Raw genomic sequence first — 22138 nt, forward strand, 5'->3', positions numbered from 1 at the left:
CCCCCCCGCCCCACACACACATTGTAGTCTAAAGGGATGAGTGTGAATCCCAGTAAGTGAACCTGGACAGCTCCTGCCCCTCTGAGTCTACAATCTGTACTGAGCCCAAGTGGGCAACCCCCCACACTGGGGGTCAGTGGAACAATGTACTCCATGGTCCGTGGTGTAAATCCTGGCTGGCGGAGAACCTGCAGCGTGTCTGTGTCCCTGCTGTAGTTTTTGCCTCCCAAGAAGCATAATCGGGAGGGTACCAAGCTGGGTAATGACCATCTGAGACCTTCCCAGACCCTCTGTTTTCATCTGGAGCTCCCAGGTGTCTGGACCAGTGCTTTGCAAATGATCAGGACAATGGGGACTTGCACAGGGATGGGGGAAGCCTGGTGTCCTCAGTCGATGTCAGGAATGGGTATCTTGGAGGAAGCTGGGTCTCTCGGCTCTTCCTAGCCGAGCCAAGGTTCCTTCCTCCTGCAGAGCTGGGATCCTCAGTGGGTCTTTGTGCACCAGCAGGGTAGATGACTCTCGCTCAAGAGCTTGGTGTAAACTCAAAAGCAGTTGGTCCAGTAAAAGATATCACCTCACCCACCTCGCCTCACTAATACCCTGCAGCCAACACGGCCACAACACGGCAAAAAAGAGAAAGTGTCACTTTTCTGCAGTATGGATGGAATCCAACTGAGATGAAACAGAGCCCCCAGGATTGGGTCCGGACAATCCCTTGACGTCTCATTTTGCGCCTTCTGAAGAATCTTTTGAGCCCAGAAAACTGGCTTTGGAAATGTCCAGAGTCCCATTCCACTGCACAAGCTTCCCAGCTGGTGTGACGCCGGCAAGGCCCTGCACAAGGTCTCGTGGAATGAAACAAGGGAGGAGACTCCTTCAGTACGATAGCAACTGTGTGGCCCGTCCCCAGCCCGTGGCGAATTCAGAACCGAACTACCAGTTCGCTATTCCGGTGCTATCCTAAGATCCCCCTTCCAAGGCTCAGGGTCCCCTTGGTACCGCCAACATGCCGTGCAATCTGTCATGTAGTTGTACGAAGGGCTCCGTGCAGACAGTCTTCACGGCCAGCTCCAGCGGGCGAGCAGTACAAGTATCACAAGTTTTCCCCACTGAACTGGGAAACAGCATTCCTAGAAATCTTGCTTGTCGTCAGCAAGTCCTGGCAGGTCCATGGACACCACCAGCCAAGAACTGGGACTCCCAGCTGCCGGGGAGTCTCGCTGAGCCGCTCACACGGGGAGCAAATCCTGGAGCGACAGAGAGAGACGTTTTAAGCGGCGTCAGAATTTGGAAAGAACTAGAAAATGGAGAAGCAGGAGCCAACAGAATGGATGCGGGAGGGTGTGATGAGCTGCTATCCCCTCTCTCCAGCCGCATCCTGCCATGCCCCCTTCCCTTCCCAGCCTTACGCCTCCCTTGCTCACCCATTCAGCCTTGTCAGGCAGCATTACACGAGCTCCCCTGTGATCTGCTGCCCAGTTTCCCCCATCTTCTCTGCTCAGATCTGTCCTGGAACATTCTAGGAGCTTCTTTTGCTTTCCCATCTTCCCGCTGTGCCCTCTCCCCGGCTCAACCTGGCCTGTCAGTATTGCATTCAGTTACCCAGCTCGGTCATGCCTTCCCATCGTCCCCCATCGCCGGGCCCTGATCCCTTGCTCAGCCCTGCCCAGCCGCATTCTAGCAGCATCCCTGATTTCTCAACTGTGGTCTATCCTCAGCTCTGCGGCCTAGAATCCAGTGTGTTAGAAACCAACACAAAAATGTATGTTGGGGGCAGAGCATCTTTTTTTTTTTTTTTTTTTTAAACCAGTTTTTGTTGTGTCTGGATGCAGCAGTAAGAACGGCCGCAACAGCTGGGAACCTTCAGAGACTCATCAGAGTTCTTTAAACACTGACATATCATCAGTGAAATGCTGACTCCCGCCCACCGCCCCTGCCCTGGACCTCGTGCTGAAAGATCGTAATCTCCCAGTTACGTATTTCAGACATGTTATTTGGGAAAATTGCTGACAGGAGGGATAGCCAGCCCCGGATCTCATCCCTGTGGTGGTATCTGTGAGCACGGAGCTCCCTGGGGGCTCCGAAATGGCAGCATCTAGTGATCAGTCCCTGCTTGGCCTGGGGTGGTTATTCCCCACGTAGGTGACAGTGGTGTCCTAAGGCTGTTCCTCATTCTGTGGCGGCACCCCAGGAGTGCGGATCTCCTCATGCCAGGAGAGAAGATCTGTGCTTCCCCGCTGCCCTGCCCCAGCCCTGGAATCCTCGGAGGGGCCATGGGGTCCAGCACAAAGGGGTCTGAGACGCAGGGACAGAGCGCGAGCCATCACGCAAGCAGAGGCTGCCTGCCATAGGGGCTCTCTGGGGTGGGTGGAGAGCAGGGCAGATGTCGCCCTGCACCAGGCTATGCAGCTACAAATAATGCTCATAGCCTCCTTCATCCTCATGTGGCTGCATGCCAGGCAAGCGCTAGCTGGGTTCGTCCTCAACCACCCCCTCTGCAAGGCTGGTTGCCTTTACAGGTGGAGAAACCGGGGCACAGGGGGCGGGGGGGTCACAGTGATGTGCATGGTCACACAAGCAGCCAGTGGCAGAGTTGGGGGTAGACTCCAGGAGATCAGCCAGCCAGCCAGCTCAGCCTCGGGGGGAGAGGGGAGCCCATCACACCGGGTCACCATGTGAGATGGTCTCTGTCTGGGAATAGCCTCCTGAATCCTGCTTCGGAGGCTGAGGAAGCTTGGTTGCTGTGTAGCGAGTGCTGAGTTGCAGGAGAGTAGCATGAGGAGTCAGGAGGGCGGCAAAGGAGCAGAAGTTCCCCACGTCAGCATGCACACACACCTGCACAGCCCTGGGTTTTGAGAGCTGCAGACCCCAGCTGCCAGGAGTGCATCTGTGTCTGTGGGGGAAACCAACATGAGCTGCCTCCCCCAATGGCCCTGCTGGCATGTGGGTGTGCGTCTGGCAGGGACATTCTGCTCTTCCCCTGCTACCCGAGAAGGGACCAGCCTTCCTCGGATGCAGGAGCCCCAGCTGCCCGTTCCCTTGGCTTGTGCTTGAAGGTCAGCCCTGCACCTGCCAAAATAGATGAGTTAATAGCAAATACAGCAGGGATGTTAACCAGCAACCAGGGTGGGTAAATAATCCCCGGGCCAAGACAAACCCTGCATCTGCCTACAAAGAGGTCGCACATCCTGTCCCCTATTGTGATTAGCACTGCCTCAACGGAACTAGCAGGCCAGCTACCCTCCTGTAGCATCAGCACCCCTTCCTCCGTTGGCACCCTCTGTGGTCGCGGCGGGTGGGGGAGAATAGCACAGTGGCTATTAGCACCCGGGGGGAGGGGGGTAGAGAAGCCAAGGAGATGGAGCAATTTACAGTCCCTCTCGCATCAGATCTCCGCAGAAGAGGTGGAAGTGGCCCCGTGCTGATTTCACTCTCGTTAGCGCCTGCAGCGGGGTCGGTAGTGAGCTCATCGCTGGGGGTTTATGCACACATACGTTTCGCATTAAGCCTCATCACCGGGATCGTGCCGTCCTCCCCGTTAATAGCGAGCCCGAGATTTACACAGCTGGAACCAGAGGCGGGAGGGGTGGCCCTGCCTTCCTTTCCCAGAAGATGAAGAGCCCAAGGAAAGAAAGCAGTGGACGTCATGTGTTTACAAAGGTCCTGGCTCCAGTGGGAGGGCCGGAATTCCACAGGATGGGTGAGAAGAGACTGTCTGCAGGAACTGGGAGCCACCGGTGCTGAAGGGTAGCTGGCTTTAGTAGACCTTGGCCAACAACAATCAAAGCATGGGGAAGGGGGATTATTTCACTGTTCTTCCCCACCCCTGTGAGTGTCCAGCTTTATCTTGATTCCTCCCAGTCAGGTGCCTCAGCCCAGGAGCTGGGTGCTAGGTAATGGGGACAAAATGAGGTGGGAAGCTGAGATCCTGCCTTCTCGTGCTGCTTGGGGTCTATGGGGCAGCGACCAATGCTGTAAGTGTGCCCCCTACGCGAGCCTCACCCATCCTCTCTCATGAGCACTGAATGTTTGGTTTTTTGGACGAGAGTTGTGGGAAGCAGTATAGCCCCGGGGACGGGGAGGAGTTTATCAGACAGAAAAAGCCCACTTCCTCCTCGCATGGATCTCTCTGCCTTGTCCCTGCGGCTCACCCAGGGACCATTGCTCTTTGCTTGCCCAGTGACGTTCCCTTCCCACTCACAGGGGTCTGTCACTCTGATCAACTTCCCTGCTTCTTACATTTCGCACCGTTTTTCCTTGGTTGGGAGACCCCCGCCAGCCAGGACAAATTCTTGTTCCCCTTGTATCAAACAAGCTCCCCCCAAAGTTTTCTTGGGCACCATCTCTGGTGGCTCTTCGCTCTAAAGCAACAGCGGCCTTCTTGGTGGCATGGAGAACCTGCTTCCAGCCAGTCTCCACCTCCTGTGAAATGGCAGCCAAGGTCAGGGTTAGACCAGTGATTGGCAATACTCACTGCTCTTGATTTACAGATGTTAGCTGTCCTCCCAGGAGGAAGGCCACATTTCACAGAGAGGGTGTGGGTAAACCAGAGTAATTAAGTGACTTGTCTATGCAGGATTCCTATCTTGAGACTCCTGACCTATCTGATTATTCCTCTCTTAGACGAGTGGGCAGTTCCAGGCAACCAGCTGTCATTAGCTTTAGGAATGCAACTGCTGGAAAATAACTCTAGGTTGCACGTCTAAAGGCGTCTTTTGGGCTAGGTTATCAGCGGGTGCAGGTGCTGTAGCTATGCCAATTTACACCAGCTGACGGTCTGGCCCTTTATCCGTGGCGCTCAAAGGAGGGTAGGTCTCCATTATCCCCATTTCACAGGCAAGTAAACTGAGGCTGTGTCTTCACTGGAAAAAATAAAAAGTGGTGTTCTTTCCATCTAGAGAGTTTTCCTGGTGTAAAATCCTAGTGGAGACAAGGCGCAGATAGTTATTACCTAAAGCTGGCTAGTTAAGATCAAACCTATACCCCACACCTGGGGTTTACCTTGTCTAGCTGCATCCAGGTGAAAACTCCTGTGCCTTTTTTGGCAGTGAAGACCTAACCTAAGGCACAGAGAGGCCCAGTGACTTGCTTAGGGCGTTGCAGTGAGTCAGTGGCAGAACTGGAAATAGAACCCAGGTGTCCTGACTCCCAGCCCCATGCCCTGTACGCTGGACCATGCATGGATCACACCTGCAGAATGGGGCACAAGGCCCTTGGCTTCAGCACGACATCTTCAGTGCTGTGGGGAGGGCGTGTGTGACAACGAGGGTGGGATCTGAGTAGCAGGCAGAGCCCGGGGGTTGCTCCTTCCATCCAATGAAGTGAGCTGTAGCTCACGAAAGCTCATGCTCAAATAAATTGGTTAGTCTCTAAGGTGCCACAAGTACTCCTTTTCTTCTAGGACTTGTAGAGGATTGTCTGCAACTTAGACGTTATTAAAAGAAATTCTGCCATGCAACCCCCGCTCCCCACCCCAAGATCCCGAGTGACCTTTTGAACCAGGATAGGAATTCAAGCCCTCGTCTCGCCACAGCGGCCTTTTGGCTTCTGGCTGTCGCCCTTGCATTTAATAAACCAGGCATTAGGGGCTGCAGAGCCTCATTTCAGCCCTTGGGTTTGAGCCGGTGCCTTGTCGTTCCTGTGCTGAGTTTGAAGAAGAAGTCGCAGGACGCTAAGCTCCTGTTATAAGTGAGGGATTTGAAGGGAGTTATTGGCCTGTATGGAACATGGCTTAGCTGGGACAAAAACTCAAGCTAAGGAGACAAACCTCCTGCCACGGAACGGGGGGTCCCTTTTCTGTCTTGCTGCCGGCTTTCCAAGCTGGCTACTGCCGAAAAACTGGCTGGAGCTAGCTTGGTCTGTGGAACAGTGAGGGCAAAGAAAATTTCCATGAGGAAAATTCTGATGTGGGGGTACAAATCCAAATGCCTTTTCTGAGGTGATGTGGTCTTTTATTTTTCTCTCTGGCTTTTATTCTTGCTCAGTCCCCAGGTTGAGCCACCTTGAGCTGTAATCTGGGTTACGTTTGCTAAGCTAAGCAAGGTTAAGCTGGGGAAGTGCATGGCTGGGTGATGTCCCTGGAACACCTGGGTGGGAGTGTTGTCCCAGACCGTGGGTGTCAGAGCTGAGCCATCATCCTAGCGGCGGGAGGCGCTGGTCTGGACTCTGAGTTGAATCTGAGTGGTGTGAAGGGGCCAGAAGGCAGCTGTATCAGCCCATCTGAGAATTCCCCTGGTATAGGGGAGCTCCTCCCTGGCCCTGGCCTGTGTAACTCCACGCCCAGGTCTGGGGTGGGAGACTGGGGGGGAGCATGCCAGGAGTGGGTGATGCTCAGCTGGTGCATAGTCCCTCAGGGACAGCTGGCCTAGGTTGGAACAGGGACTCAGGAGAGTCCAGGTGTGCCTGGAGAATTGTAATTGGTTCTCTTTGCTCAGCAAAGAAATGGGGTTGCTGCCTTTTGGGTTAAGTGTACAACTGAGGTACAGGTCCCTGTGTTCAGGGCAGATCTCCTGGCCCTTTTTCTAAAGGTAGAGATGCTAGCCACCATATCCTGGGTAAATCCCAACTTGGGGGTTTATGTTCTGCTGAGTTAAATTTCCCCTGTAGTTTTAATTCACTCTGGTCAGAAGCTGTTGGATTCCATCCCAGAGGTGGCTGCACTGCAGTGGTGGGTGAAGGGCCTCCTGCATCTCCTTCATGGGGTGCTGGAAGGATGAGCAGAGAAGTTGTTTGGGATCCTTGGATGAAAGCCAAGCATTTGTGTATTCTCTCTTCTCATCTCTTTCTCAAAATCAGTGCACCTGTGCCCTTTCAGCGAGAGACACCACCCCGTAGTGATAGGCCAAATGAAGAGCAAACCCCTGAAGATGGGGAGGAAAGTTACTAGCACTGGCCGTAGCTTTGGACTGCGTGCTGTTTTCAGGAGATAGCGAGTCCTGAGAATGCCATGGGATGCTACTCTGTAGGAAGCCCTTCCAGGGGGCAGCCTTGCCCTCCTGCTTCTCTTAGCCATTCATGACCCTCCCATGGGGGTTTTCCCCCTGGGTTCCATTCGGAGAAGCAAGTGATTGTGCCTGGCGCCTGCCAGCAAGGATTGCACAAAGGGTGCTGTTTGAGCGTGAGAGCCTTGCATGTGCAGGTAAGGGTGGGACGTCACACGGTGTGGCTGTGTACCTGGTGGCTCTCAGCAGGGCCAGCTCTCGGTGTTCTGCCAGCTGGAGCGTAAAACATTTTCGCAACCGCCACAGCCCAGAGTGGCTGCCAGCCAATTAGGGGAGGAAAGGGGTGTGGGGGAGCAGCACAGCGCTGTGACGCGCCCCCTGGCAGTTGTCACTCAGGCTGACCAGTCGCCCTGCTCACCTGCCCTGCGTCTCAGCATGAGTGTGTGCCTATGTGTGTCTCTGTGTAAGAGTGTGTGTGTCCTCAAATATCTGTGTGTGTGTCCAGCTGTCTCTGTAGGTGTGCATATATTTGACTTGGCGTGAGAGGGTACATGTGTGCACACATGTGTCTGTCTGTAAGAGGCCATGTGTGGACTTTGTGCATCCTTGTGTATGGGGGACCGTGTGTGTATTTTAATTAGCGTCTCAGACATTTGCTCAGGTTTTCAGACCTGATCTGGAATTCCTTCACTCCACACGCTGTCATCAACCTGCTAGTCCAGCTTTTCCGGAGTCCGCTCCACAGCCCCACTGCTGATGTCCGAGGGGCTCAGCTCTCCTCTTAGCTGCTGGGTTTGAAACGCTTGAGTTCACAGGAGGTTTTCTTTGGCACCGGGCCTCTCGCCTCTCATCCTGCTGCTTTCCCTGCACGTTTGGAGGGGAGAGGTCTGGTCGTATTTCTCCTCCACTCTTCACGGCTTTCTAGAATAGGGTCCAGGGCAGGAAGAATCCCTGGATGGAGAAGCCGCATCATTCCACAGATCTAAGCGTTTCAGGCCAAGGTGGTAAAAGGGGATCTTCAACTCTGTGATCTCACTGCAGACCAGTCCGGCACCCAGTGCAAGCCCCTGCCATAAGCTGGCCTGGTGCCTGAGAGAGAAAACAAGCTGAGAATTCTGTCCCCAGAACTACGTATTTGTAGGAGCCGGGAGATGCTGGAATCACTCATCCATAGGCAGACCTACTAGTCTGTTAGGTTCAGAATGACGTGGTGAACTCTCAGACATCCCAGGATTCCCCTCTGACAAAGCAACGGCGTGTTGATTTTGGGTAGGCAAGGGGCCAACTGAGACTTCTCTCTTTCTGCTAAGCCTGGTTCATTTTGCTACCTTCTTCTGCTCACCCCACTAGTCTGTTTTGTCGACCTGTCGCATCCTTTCTGACACCTAGATTGGGGTGACCTCGGGCGAGTCCCTGTATCCCTCGGTGCCTGGGTTCCCCATCAGTACAATGAGCATAACAGCCCTGCCTTACCTCACAGGGCGTGGGAGGAGAAGTATATCTAAGATTGTGAAAGCACTCAGATATTAAGGTAAGGGAAACCAGATAAGCACATAAGGTAGACAGTGAATTCTCTGGGATAGGAATTGTCCTCTTTGTGACTCTTCTGTACGGAGCCCACCACAATGGGGCCCTCGTCTTTGACTGGTGTTTATAGATACTGTCGCAGCGCAGACAAATGATGATGGGAATCCTCTCTATCTGGAGTTGGTCCCATTGCCATCTTTCCCCTAAAGGACTGTGATTCTTGTCGCTAGGAAGTGGATGAATGAGTGCATCTCCAAGGCATGGCTTGCAGTCTTCTATCCAGCCAGCCTTCATTTTTAACCCCAGGCTAGATCTTTGGTCCTCACCGTCAGGCCATGTGGCCTGAAGAACATCTGTGTGGCTCATTCAGAAGCGCAGTTCTTCACCTGCCCAATGTGTTTGTGTACTTGTGCCCGTATCAGAGGCAGCTGGGTTCATGTCCCATCCCCAGTGGCTGCCATTGCTGTCTGGGTAATAATTCGCTGGGATCGTGGCGGTCTGACAAACTTGTGGGCTGTCGTGAGGACAGGCTGAGATGCTGAACACTGTCACGGGGTGTCAGTGGGAACCGTGGGGCTAACTGCCCTGGTTCAGCTTGAACAACCTCACCCATGGTTTGCAATGAGTTGGAGTGCGGGGTGGGATCTCAGTCGAGGTCATGGTGGTCAGATGTCCAGTTCACAAGCTCAGCATCATAGGGGGCGCTCACCAGACCTCTGTTAGTCGTTGCAGGGGAGTGTGTGTTTGTGTGTGTGTGTGTGTGTGTAAAACTTCCACAATCTCTGCTCATGCTGTACTTGTGCTGGGGGCACTAGGAGACTCTGTTCTCCAGAGGGCAGTTAGGAAAGCAGTTCGGCTCTTGACCAGGGTATGGAGCAAGGGAGGCTGGAGCTCCTCTTCCAGCCAGGCTGATGCTAAGCCAGTCACGCTCCATGAGCAAACAGCCTTTGGGCTTCATTTTATTAAACCAAAATAGGCAAGAGGGCAGCAGCCAGATGAGGCTGCTGGGGATTTGAGTCTCTTCAGAATTAATTCTCCGAGCAAGCACTAAGCTGAGGTTTCTCTGCTCCAAGTAACAAACGTCTGGCATTTTCAGGCCTGTTAAAGGGCCAGAGAAGTTGGCTGGGCAGCGTTTCGGTCCAGATGTTCAAACCCAGTACCTAAAGTGAGGCTCCAGGGTGCATATTCAGGCAGTGGCTGTGAATAAGTGGCATGGCTCTTCAGAAGTGTTGAGCACCCAGCAGGCATGTCAGGTACAGGAAGAGGCTTCCCAGGGATCTAGCAGACAAAAACCTGGCCACTTACATATTCACAGAGGAAGGGAATTGAGTTTCGGAGCCAGTGTATTGTCGTGCAGCTAGAACAGGGACCTGAAAGTCAGGACTCCTGGTGGTTCTTCCACGTCTGCCACAGACTTCCTGTGTGACCTTGGATAAATCACGTCCTCGCTCCATGCCTCAGTTTACCCATGTATAGAGTAGGGATTATACCTGCTAGAGGAGTTGTAAAGCTTAATTAACCCTACTATTAATATACATAGTGCCTGTTCCACAGTGTTTTACACAAGAGGGTAAGTACCCCACCCCCATTTGTATAGAGGGGTCAGTCAAGGAACAGAGAGAGGAAGTGACATATTCAAGTCTCCACAGTGTGGCAGAGGCAGGAACAGAACCCAGATGTCCTGTTTCCCAGCCCAGTGCCCTAGCCACTGAGAAATGCTGCCCCCCATGTAACCACTATGTGCCTCAGTTTCTCCATTAATAATACTGAGATGGCTTTCAGCCATTTGTCTAAAGCACTGTCAGGTCCCGCTGCAAGCGCCTGTGGGACTCCCTAGCACACTGTGGTACTCTGGTGTACTCGTGCTTAGACGGAGGGTGAATGCGTGGTGGTGGTGAACGTCGCACTCATTCCCTCTCTCGCTTGCTCTGGCAGATCTGGATGAATGCTCGGAGGGGAACGGCGGCTGCCAGCAGACCTGTGTCAACATGATGGGGAGCTATGAATGCCACTGCCGGGACGGCTTCTTCCTGAGTGACAACCAGCACACCTGTATCCAGCGCCCAGAAGGTTGGTCTTTAACGGCTCTCACTCTCAGCCCAGTCACAGAGCGCCTCTCCCTACCTCCAGCATCTCCTTTACGGACTGCAGTGGGCAAGGAGGATGGGCAATCGCTTGGATGCTGGCGGTGTCTCAGGCTAGAGAGGGGCCATGATCTATAGGCCTTGTCTATGCTTGGGAGTACAACTTCCAGCATAGCTGCACCAGCGCAAAGCCCTGCTGTCGATGGGCAAAGCCACCCTTTGCCCCCTATGGAGCTACCTCGGTGGCTGGCCATTGATTGGGAATTGGCCCTGATTCCAACGATGTAGACAGGGTCTTAGCCACGATGACTCTCGCTCATGTGCAAAGAGTTGAACCAATCCCTAGCGCAGGGCTGGGACTGACCCCTTTGCACATCAGCCGGGACTATGGGGTCCAGTCTCCACCTTCTGAGGCCCACAGCAGGAATCGGCTATTGGGGCCGGGTGAGCATCCATCGCTTGTAATGGTAGAGGTCGGATATTGGCGAGTCTTGGTCTTCCCATCAAGCTGTGTGTGTCCTAGCCCTGGCAGAGAGTTTTTTACCCACATTGTGGCAAAAGTCATGTTTTGAGCAGCTCCTATCCACTGCTTGTACATTTTGCATTAGCCTGCCAGGTTGGGGAAACCCACCTCTCGGCATCACAGGGTTAAAGCACCGTCAGCTATCCTTAATCACAGGACTTACTGGTTGTGCCCTCTGTCTAATCAATGGTGCTGGAACAATGTTAACAGTGGGCGTGCCGAAGGCAGAAACCATGTCCTTGGGTTGTTGTTACTACTTCAAGCCAGGGGGTATGGCAGCACCCCTACTTCCAGCACCTGTGTATCTAATTTACTTTATCTGGGGATTTATCCCATGCCCATCACCATGGTATCTGGCATCATACCAAGGCATCTGCCTCCTTTATGGCTTGCATTCTTCCACCACTGGTGAAAAGGGTAGGGGAACGGTTGTCGTACCAGGTCAGTGGGTGGAACAGCTGTTGCAGCCAAGCATTCTAGACACTTAATAGAGTAAGACACCTGTCATGATGCGCCATAGCAGACATTGAGCATGGCCAGTTCGGTTTACACCCGTGGGGCAGTTGTTCCCAGCAGCAGCCTTGGTGGGCGCATGGGCTGCTGCGTTTGGATGCTGGCTGTTGGGAAAGTTTTTGGTGGAGGGTCTGGAGTCACTTGCCAACGAAACTAGATCAGCTCTTTGATCCATGAATCAAAGCCCTTGCAGGCCCCTTAATAAGGCACCTGAAACAATAATACCAAACGGAGGACGTTAATCCATATCCAGGATGTTTTATTAAAGGAAAAGGTACCAAAAAACTGCATGCCAATCCACAGGACTCGTCTTTGCTTGCCAGTACTTGTATTGATCCTGCTGTCTCATTGTCGGTTCTAATTCCCTATTGTTCGAAGTAACCTCTTAGGTATGCTGGAGCATAGTGGGGGTTTGTTTCAGTGGGTTTTGTTTTTTCTGCTTGGCAAGCATCCGTTTTGGTTTGCTCTTTGTCTCTCTGCTTCCCTGGCTGCAGAAGCCCACGTAGCAGCTTTTATCCTTTGAGTTGCCATGTGAATTTCACCCACCTGGTGCCAGATTCCGAAAGAGCCATGTGGTTTAGTGGGTGGAGCCGGGACCTCCTGAGTTCTGATCCTGGCTCTGATGCGGTGAGAGCTGAGCATTAGGAGTCGGGAGTTGCTTTTCTATCTCTTCCACTGTGGCTCACGGTGTGAACGTGGGTGAGTCCCTTCCCCGCTGCACCCGTTTAAAAGGGGGATGATGCAGGTGTACTTCTCAGGGGAGCGATGAGGATTATTTAAGGCTGGGAATGTGCTATTGTAACCCGCCATTCAATGTTAGGCGTCCCCTTCTGTGCCCAGTCCAGAGAAGAAATTAGTGCTTTACGGCGCCCAGCTGCAGGACTGGCCCTTTAACTCAAGCTCTAGAGGCTCATGCTCTCGCTCTTGTGATTCCCCTTGTAACCAGCATGGAGGTTGAGATGCTATTTACCATACTAGGCGTTTCCCTTCTTCAACCCAGAGAGCCCCTTCCGGGCAGAGGCCACCTATGTGGGGAGGAAGTTTAGCGGCTGTGCGCTGGATCTGGCCACAGTGCCAGCCTCCTGTTGAAAGTGTCTGAGCCTGGCCAAGTTCCTGCAGACCGAAGACCCTCCTTTTGCTGCAAGAGCTATTGCGGAGATTGACTGGTTGGGGGGCTGCACGCCCTGGCGATACACATCACTGCTGAGTATCAGAGGGGTACCCGTGTTAGTCTGTATCCACAAAAACAACGAGGAGTCCAGTAGCACCGTAAAGGCTAACAGATTTATTTGGACATAAGCTTTTGTGGGTAAAAAGCCACTTCTTCAGATGCAAGGAGTGAAAATCACAGATACAAGCAGAAATATACTGGCACGTGAAGAGAAGGGAGTCCCCTTACAAGTGGAGAACCAATGATAACAAGGTCAGTTCAGTCGGGGTGGATGTGGTCCACTCCCAATAATTGATGAGGTGGTGTCAATACCAAAAGAGGGAAAATGGCTTTTGTAGTGAGCCAGCCACTCCCAGTCCCTATTCAAGCCCAAATTAATGGGGTTAAGTTTGCAAATGAATTGTAGCTCTGCAGTTTCTCTTTGGAGTCTGTTTTTGAAGTTTTTTTGTTAAGGATGGCTACTTTTAAATCTGTTATTGAATGTCCAGGGACATAAAGTGTTCTCCTACTGGCTTTTATATGTTACCATTCCTGATTTGTGTCCATTTATTCTTTTACATAGAGACTGTCTGGTTTGGCCAGTTTACATGGCAGAGGGGCATTGCTGGCACATATCCCATTCATAGATGTGCAGGTGAATGAGCCTCTGCTGGTGTGGCTGATGTGGTTGGGTCCTACAATGGTGTCGCTAGAGTAGATATGTGGACAGAGTTGGCATCGGGCTTTGTTGCAAGGATAGGTTCCTGGGTTAGTGGTTCTGTTGTGTAGTGTGTGGTTGCTGGTGAGTATTTGCTTCAGGTTGGGGGGCTGTCTGTAAGCGAGGACTGGCCTGCCTCCCAAGGTCTGTGAGAGTGAAGGATTGTTTTCCAGGATAGGTTATAGATTGTTGATGATGTGCTGAAGAGGTTTTAGCTGGGAGCTCTACATGATGGCCAGTGGTGTTCTGTTATTTTCCTTGTTGGGCTTGTCCTGTAGTAGGTGACTTCTGGGTACCCGTCTCACTCTGTCAATCTGTTTCCTCACTTCCCCAGGTGGGTATTGTAGTTTTAAGAATGCTTGATAAAGATCTTGTGGGTGTTTTGCCTCTGTCTGAGGGATTGGAGCAAATGTGGTTGTATCTTAGGGCTTGGCTGTGGACAATGGATCATGTGATGTGTCCTAGATGGAAGCTGGAGGTATGTAGGTAAGAATAGCAGTCAGTAGGTTTCCGGTATAGGGTGGTGTTAATGTGACCATCACTTATTTGCACTGTAGTGTCCAGGAAGTGGATCTCTTGTGTGGACCGGTCCAGGCCGAGCTTGATGGTGGGGTGGAAATTGTTGAATTCCAGGTAGAATTCTTCAAGGGCCTTCTTCCCGTGGGTCCATATGATGAAGATGTCCTCAATGTAGCGCACGTAGAGGGGCGACGTGGGAAGGAGGGTGGAGTGAACCTGCCCAGAGTTCTCCAGCCCTACAGGAACCTTTCCACTGGACTCGTTCCCTTCCCTCCGTTGTCTTTTCCGTCTCTTCCTCTCTCTTCCTTCTCTGCTTCTCATTCTCTCCCTTCTGCTCCAGTATGCTGCTCTCCACCCTCCTCTTGCTTGGGTTCACCTATCCTCACTGTTTCTGCTGCTCTTCTTTCTGCTGGACTCGCTCCCTCCTCACTTGACAGCTGGACTCCCCATGGCCGGGCTGGGTCCAGCATAGGAAGCTGTTTGCGGGAGTACCATGTGGTGGGCTGAGCCAGCACTGATTCAAAGAGGCCAGTTTGAGATGCCTGTGGCCTGATTTATTTTTTTATTTTTAGCGGAGGTGCTAAGCGCCTGCCACGCCCGTTAGCTTCAGTTAGAGCTGTGGACGCTCAGGGTTTCTGAAAGCAAGATCCGCAGTGTGCTTAATGTGGGACAGCCCATACATGGAGGTGCCTCAAATCATTGACCACTGGGTGACAGCTCCACGGGCCACTGCACAGGAGCCTCTGGGTATATTGTTGGCGGGGCGTGGGTGGGGGGTGCTGTTGACTCATTTGGGGAGACTGCAGCCTCCTGCTGCAGCATTGGTGTCCAGCATGGAAGGCAGCTGGGGAGGTCACTGCAGTCAATCCCAGCCACCAGCAGAGGGGAAGATCAGGAAAGGCCAAATTCTGGGACTCCTGTCTCTCTCAGCTGGACTGAACCACAGTGTGATAACCTGTGAGATGACGAGTTACAGTTCTGTTGTCCCTTGGCCCGAGCGCTTAGCCAATATTCAAGGCCCTTGGCAGGTTGTAGGAAGAGAAATGGATCATCTGAATCTGGTATTTGTTTGGTGTAATCCTATTGCTTTACTGAGAAGGCACGCTAAGTCCTGGTTCCCTGAATGCAGCACAGACCAGCAACAGCGAGCCGTTTGCTTGCTCGCAATTCTCAAGCCTGCCTCACCGGCCAGTCCTGTGCCCCAAGAAGTTCTGTATCTGCTCCCTCTCAGGGCCATGCTCATGACTGCTTCTCAGGCTTTCTGCCTTGCACACCCACACAAACAGCTGCAACCAATCAATGCCCTCACCTCCTGCATCTGTAATTAGTAATGCAGAGGAGTAATGCAAGCCCCTGCCTTCTGCCCCAAACAAATCAACCCTCAGATTGGGCCCCCTGCCCCTTGACTTATGTTGGTCTCTGGTTTTCTTGCCATCTCTACACTTGCTGAGCTTCTTTCAAATGGGTGAAAAATACCCAGCAACAACTCACAGCTTGAGCACAACGCTTGAGGTCTGAGTTAAATCATCATTAAAGCTGCCCTCCCCCATCTGCCTCTTTCAGCAATTGGATTTACCTTTATTATCAGCCGGAGTTGCGTGTCTATAGATAAATGGTTTAAGGAGCAGGAAACATTGGCTAAAAGCGGGGGGATTACTCGGTTGGCAGGAAGTAGAAGGCAAGTGGGAAGTGCAGGAACAGGCAGGTGTGAGGTTTCTGTGGCTGATCCAGAAGGAATCCTGCTTTCCTGGCAAAGCTGTGCTCCTCAGAACCCTAATCCCGCTCTGGCGACGGAGGTGCGGAAGGAATGATTAAGAAACCTGGGAAGGCGGTCTGTGCAGTACAGGAACAGAACTGGCCGTTCAGTCCGCTCTCCTGCCTCCAAGTATGGGCAATTCCAGGCGATTCAGTGAACAGAGAGGAAAAGCCCATAATGCACCTGGTCAGTTGGACAATGCAGACAGTGGGGAGGAGCGGGAAGAGACCGTCCTGACCTTCTATGGGTGATCAATCGGTGTCCCTGCAGCATGAGGTTTGATCGTCTCTTTTTAAAAGCTGCTATTTCCTCGGCACCTAGAGGGTGGTAGCAAGGGAAGCCTTGAAGCTGAGGCTGTGGCCGGGGTGTGCCTGCAGATTTAGGAAAACCAGAACCGAGACACAATAAATGCATCTTATGCAGCGAGTGAGTTCTAGGGTGGAGGGTCCTTTGCCGAGAGGGGAACGTGCTTAGGGGAGGGAGAAGGGTGATGAGGTGTGAGCTTCAAAGAAGGGATAATGGTCAGTAAATTGACAGCCTGCATGGGGCCCTGCTGGTGTACGCAAGGGCAGAGCTGGGCCTGCTGCATTTCAGCGTGGCACGCAGGATGCCAGGGGAGGGGCATGGCTGTGAGCTGGAGGATGGATGGCTCAGTGCTGGCGTGAAGGTCCCTTGCCTGCGTTCCCCATGGGCGTGTCTTGCACAGCGGTGGACAAGGGGCCTGGTTACAGCACGGCATAAAGGAGGGGTGCAAGTGGAGCAGAAAGTGGGGCTCAACTGGGAGAGACTTGGTCAGAGAGAGTCTCTGGGAGAATCTCTGTGTGGGAGACTCCTGCGCAGAGATGTGAGACGATGCTGTTCAAAAACGGGGTCCCTGCTGTGAGACCAAGGCATTGATGGGACACAGGTGGCGGATCGGGAGGTGAAGCAGGGCAGCTCACACTTGCTCTTCTAGTAGGAATGTGCAGTGTGGCTCCCAGGAGGCACCTGTTGCCAAAGGGGATGCCAGTTACCTGTCCTGACTTCTACCATGGCTCTGCACAGAAGGGCTGCCAGAGTCTTCTGTTAATAACTTCTCCACAGTACTGTGGCTATAGTAACTTACATTCTCTATAGTGCCAAGCATTTTACAGGCCAGATGCAGGGGAATTGCTGCTTACCCCCTGGACGCGCAGGCGAGAAGCCGGGATGGAAGGCAGGAGCTGTCTAACAGCTCAACATGATGCTTTAGGGGAGCGAGTGGAGAAGAATCCTACTCCCAGGTGAAATTGCCAGCTGCAGCTCTCCTAACCTGGAGCTGGGCCAGCACGCAGGAACAAAAATCCTCCTGCTCTCACATGAAATCCTCGGGCATATTTAATGACGGCACATGTCCTGAAGATGCACCATCCTTGGGCATTGCATCAGTACTGACCTGGAAGAGAGAGTCAGCAACAGGCCCTCTCGGCAGTCCTGGGGTTATTGTTGGAGGTCTCCCAACTCTGTATTAACCCAGCTTAGCTGGTGAGAGGTGCCAGGATCAGAACCCAAGGTGGTGTGGCTGCAGGTTGCATAAACTATGGCTGGTAGTAAATTGAAGCAATAAAAAGCAAGACAAGCCACCGTTTGGATGAGAGGCAAAGGGCTGTGGCTGCTTTTCCCACCAACAAACAGCTCAGAAGTGCTGCGTGTGCAGAGCAGGTCTCAGAGGGCAGGGGCTGGCCAGGCAGGCCTGGTACTTGCTATTAAAGGAGAGATTGAGCAGTAAGACCGAAGAGAGGGATCTCACTCCAGGGACGGAATTAGGGCCACTGAAAAGGAGCTCGGTTCTGAGCACAGTGGGGGTTTTCAGAGCCAGCCCGGAGGCCAGGACTCGTGTGGTTTGAACACAGGATGGTTGTAATTATGGACAGCTTGCCTGCCAGTGCAATTCGAGATGATCACCATTATCTAGAGCAGAGCTGCGCTGGATTTGCCATGTAGGTGATGCAAGGACAGCATGTGCAAGGCAGACAGGGTCTGGGCCTAAATGTTTTAACCCCTTCTGCACAGACGGACGGTGTAGCCTTGGGGGGATCTAAAGAAGTGAGACGAGAGCACAGGCTCAAAAAACCCAGCCACCTGTACCACAGCCAGAGCCCTGGCACTGCAGAACCTGCTACCCCTATGGCTGGCGATAGGCAACCCATCCCTGCAAAAACCAGTATCAGTTCCCATGTCCCCCACGCTCTCACTCAGCAGCCACCTGCAACCCCAGCTAGGCTTGGAGGGGAAGTCCCTTAGAGTGGTGAGCCCTGGAGCCCTCAGTTCAGTCCCGTTAATACAGTGTGGGTACACTCCTGCTAGCCCCACCTGTGTGCCTGTCCCCACTGCCTTGTGCTGTGTTCATCCCACGTGGTCCTTGGTGATCTGGGGCACAGCCAGGGTGTGGAGCACCTGGAGTCTCAGCCTTTTGGACGTTGGCACTGATACGGAAGCGACCCCCACAAGCCCTTGTCAGCTATAGCTTTGTAATGGGGAAATCCCAGGGGCTTCCCTGCTTGTTCTGTGACTGTGGAGAGGCAGGAGCATGATGGTGGATGTGAACTGTCCCCGTTGCTGTACAGCCAGACCCCTGGGGGGGGGCAGTCGCTCCATCCAGCACTGCAGCTTGTGCCCGGCAGGCTAGGCAGAATGCTCCCTCGGGTCTGCCCCCCACACATTCACCTCTTCATGTAGCCACTTTGATGCCGGTGCTCCCGCATCCCTGCTCTGATCTACCTGGGAAAGAATTGCCCCGCTACCCTGCTCTGGTGTGTTGCACCCTGCCTCAGAGTGCCTCCTGCTGGGAAAGGCGTAGGCTCAGGGCAAGAAGACAGGCCTCCTACCATGTTCTAAACCTTGCCCTGGCTCCCTGGAGCGACCCTGTGTTGTGCATGGAGCCCTGTGTGCCTTCGAGTGCTGGATTTTCTGGGATCTGGAAAGGAGCTCCCGTTTCTAAAGAGAGACAATTAAAATGTAGCAGTAAAAGGCGAGAGAGCCAGGATGGGAGCAGGCCCCGTGGCAGGGGACTCTGGCCTTTCCCTTTGAGGAGGGAAGGTCAGAGCTGGCTTCGGAAAGGCCAGGACACAGCCCCCTACGACAGCAAAGTCCTGGGGGTCGGAGAGGCATGCTGAGGCATTTCATAAAGGGCACACCCTCCTGCAGCCCTGCTCTTAAAGAGCAGCTCCTTAATACTGAGTGCTGCCAAGTACGTCACCGCCTCAGTGCCTCCATGTGGGGCAGAGAAGCACCAGGCTGTCCTCATTTGAAGATCAGGTTTAATGGAGGCAGCCAGAGGGCTGACACACCGGGTCAGTGGCAGAAGTAGGGATATAACCCAGGAGCCCTGAATCCCTGCCCCCTTCCTGCTCTGATCACTAGGCATCACTCCTCAAACCAGGAATAGAACCCCAGAGTCCTGACTTCCAGCTCCCCCTGCTCTAACCACGAGACCTCACACTCGACTCCTATTCAAGATGAGAAAAGAACCAGATACTGACTCCCAGAATCCCAGCTCTCCCTGCTCTAACTACGGGACATCACACCCCTCCCCACGCTGAGAACAGAAGCCCGAGGCCTGACTCTACCCCACCTCCCCTCTGTGTTTTTAAGCAGGGTGCCTCTTGGTATATGAGACATCTCACCGACCCTATTCAAGGTATTCCGACCCTATTCAAGGTATTCCAACCCCCTGAGGTGCCTTCTCCCAACACCTTCCCCTTGGGATCCCTCACTTTCTTAGCTGCTGGCTCATTTTCCAGTGAGTTCTTTTCCGAAAGGCTGCCATTGCTGACACTTCTAAGCTGAGCCAGTTACCTGTCCTGTGGCGCCCATAAAATGTTCACACAGTTAGTTCCCCTTTCCCCACCATAAAGCACCCCAAGAAGGCCCTGGGTTTGTGACTCTGCATTCGCCAGAGGGAGCCAGAGCCTCCCCCCCTTGAACTGGCCACATCTGCATGTCACACAGCGGGCAGACTCGTGGGGTCTGAGCACTCAGCATGGAATCTCTTCCTGGAACCGGGCTGTGTGTGTACACACCCCAGGTCCCTGCACTTCCCCCAGCTGGCTGTGGGTTTTGTTAAATGTTACATAAACTCCTGTCAGTGCTCCATTCAGCACCCGCTGGACCTAGCTTTTGGCGGCTGAGGTTACAGGTGACCTTTCCTTGTCTCCCGTCTGGCTCTAGCCATCAGCAGCTCCTCAGCCTCGGGACCGGGACCGAGTCAGGGGGCAGGCGGGGAGGGGCAGAGAGGAAAAGGAGACTGTCCGGTTGACTGGGATGGGGGAAGTGTGTGTGGGAGCAGGGGAGAGGAGAGCATGGCTAAGATAACAAGAACCATAAGCTCAGCAGCTCCCCAAACCCTCCCCCCTCTGCCCTTTCCCCTGCTGCTCCTCAGGGCAGGCAGGATGTAAATCCTGCCTCGGTTGTCAACACTTCATGCAGCTTATGGGCACAGACAGACGTTACCTTGCCTCCCGCACCATGCCGCTGCCTTAGGATTCCCCTGGGGCACACACTGGAATGGGAATGTGAGCTGCCACTGCCTGGTCCCTGGCTCCTTTCCCCTCTCTCCGGGCGCTTTATTACCCAGCATAAACAATGCTCTGATTGATTTTGTGTGTGTGTGTGTGTGTGTGTGTAGGCCTCTAATCACAACCATACCCGCCGCGTTCCCATCTCCCCGCCTACACATGGGGCACGGCTCTGGAAAGCTTCCCCTTGCAGGCAGCCCCTGCAGGGCAGTCCTGCTACATGAGGGTGTCTGCCCTGGTAGGCCAGGTCCCGTACGGCCCACCATGAGATGATGAGTTACAGTTCTGTTGTCCCTTGGCCCGAGCGCTTAGCCAATATTCAAGGCCCTTGGAAGGTTGTAGGAAGAGAAATGGATCATCTGGGTCAGGTATTTGTTTGGTGCAGTCCAATTGCTTTACTGAGAAGGCACGCAAAGTCCTGGTTCCCTGAATGCAGCACAGACCAGCAACAGCAAGCCGTTTCCTTGCTCGCAATTCTCAAGCCTGCCTCACCGGCCAGTCCTGTGCCCCAAGAAGTTCTGTATCTGCTCCCTCTCAGGGCCATGCTCATGACTGCTTCTCGGGCTTTCTGCCTCGGGCACCCACACAAACAGCTGCAACCAATCAATGCCCTCACAACCTGCATCTGTAATTAGTCCCCAGGGAACCCCCTCTTATGTTCTCCAAGTTCATGCATGTTCTGACTTGCCCATGCAGCGCCACGCCATGGGCAATGGCTTCTAATATTTGTTACTTTCCTCCATAAAGGAGCTTAGTTGCTTCTTCCATTGAGCTGGAATGCAGGGTGGGTGGCAGCCGGATCAGTGTCAGCAAGGTCTGCGATGTGGCTCAAAGACACACTTGCTGGCAGCCGTAAGCCCTTTCCAGCATAGCAGTCCAACATGTGTTGATCACATTGGGCCAGGCCTAGCTGAGTCTGAGATTCTCCTTCATGGCTCTGAACCGGCTGGATCTCCGCTTTCCTCAGGGGCCCAGCCTTGATGGGTTTGGGGCTGCATCTTGGTCAACCCCAACCTGAGTAGGGGTGGGATGGGATGAGCTGAGCTGGAGGTTGGAGCTACCTGGGGGAGAGGGACCAGGAGGTTGATTAGACCTGGTTGGTTGCTCTCGGCTTTCAGCACTAAGAGAGGCCAATGCACTGGCTTTCTGGCCAGATATAGGGTGTGTTAGGGTAAAATGTTCCTCCAGATGTTGCTTTCCCCTTGCATGTGTCCCTCTCATGGGCAGTAAGAATCTTGCTTTGGGCTAATTCACACCAGGGTCTCCAGTCGCTTTACAAAGGGGACAGGGGGCCAGCATCCCTCTCCGTTGTTTTACAAATGGGGAAACTGAGGCATAGCAAAGGGAAATGACTCCCTCTAGGCATTTCAATGAGCCATTGGCAGAGCTGAGAATAGAACCCAGAAGTCCTGGCGCCAGCGCGTGTGGTCTGACCGCAGCCTTCCTCCGTGGGCTGCGGAATAAGCTGGGCTTCTGCCTCCAAATTGCAGCCTTCCTAAGGCTAAGGCTTCCCTGGCAAAGTCTCCAGTTGGCGTTTGTGCCTGGGCATTACAGAATGACGCTTTGTGCCTTTGGAGTCTCACATGGGGCTCAAGGCTGCTCTTGTGCAGACCCTTCCAGGAGCCGAGGCACCGTGAGGGGAAGGCAGGCCAGGCTGTGCATCTGCGCACCAAGGCCGCGGGTCAGGGGTGGCAGCTTGTGTGGAAGAGGCTGTCGCGTGCCGCCATCTGGCGGGGACGGCTCTGCAGGTGCAGAGTCGAGCCCTCTCCCACTCCCAGCTGCAGTGGCCTGTCAAGGAGAACAGCAAAGCGCGGAAGGGACCCATGCTGCTGCCAGCAGCAGAAATCTGAACCGTGGGATCTTGGAGGGTGC

The 22138-nt window shown here is 53.6% G+C and overlaps 1 protein-coding gene across 9 annotated transcripts in view; it reads left to right on the forward strand.

Annotated features, from left to right (window-relative positions):
- Positions 1-22138, forward strand: part of SCUBE3 (signal peptide, CUB domain and EGF like domain containing 3) — a 98426-nt gene that overhangs the window by 23869 nt on the left and 52419 nt on the right. For all 9 annotated transcript variants that reach the window (XR_013634867.1, XM_073319490.2, XM_073319491.2 and 6 more), the window contains exon 4: positions 10404-10538. Coding sequence is in view for 8 of the 9 variants with exons in the window: in XM_073319490.2 (XP_073175591.1) it covers positions 10404-10538 (135 nt within the window). In the remaining variant the exon portion in view is untranslated. The remainder of the gene's footprint in view (positions 1-10403; positions 10539-22138) is intronic.

The sequence above is a fragment of the Lepidochelys kempii genome, chromosome 21, assembly GCF_965140285.1.
Source record: "Lepidochelys kempii isolate rLepKem1 chromosome 21, rLepKem1.hap1, whole genome shotgun sequence".
Classification (NCBI taxonomy): Eukaryota; Metazoa; Chordata; order Testudines; family Cheloniidae; genus Lepidochelys; species Lepidochelys kempii.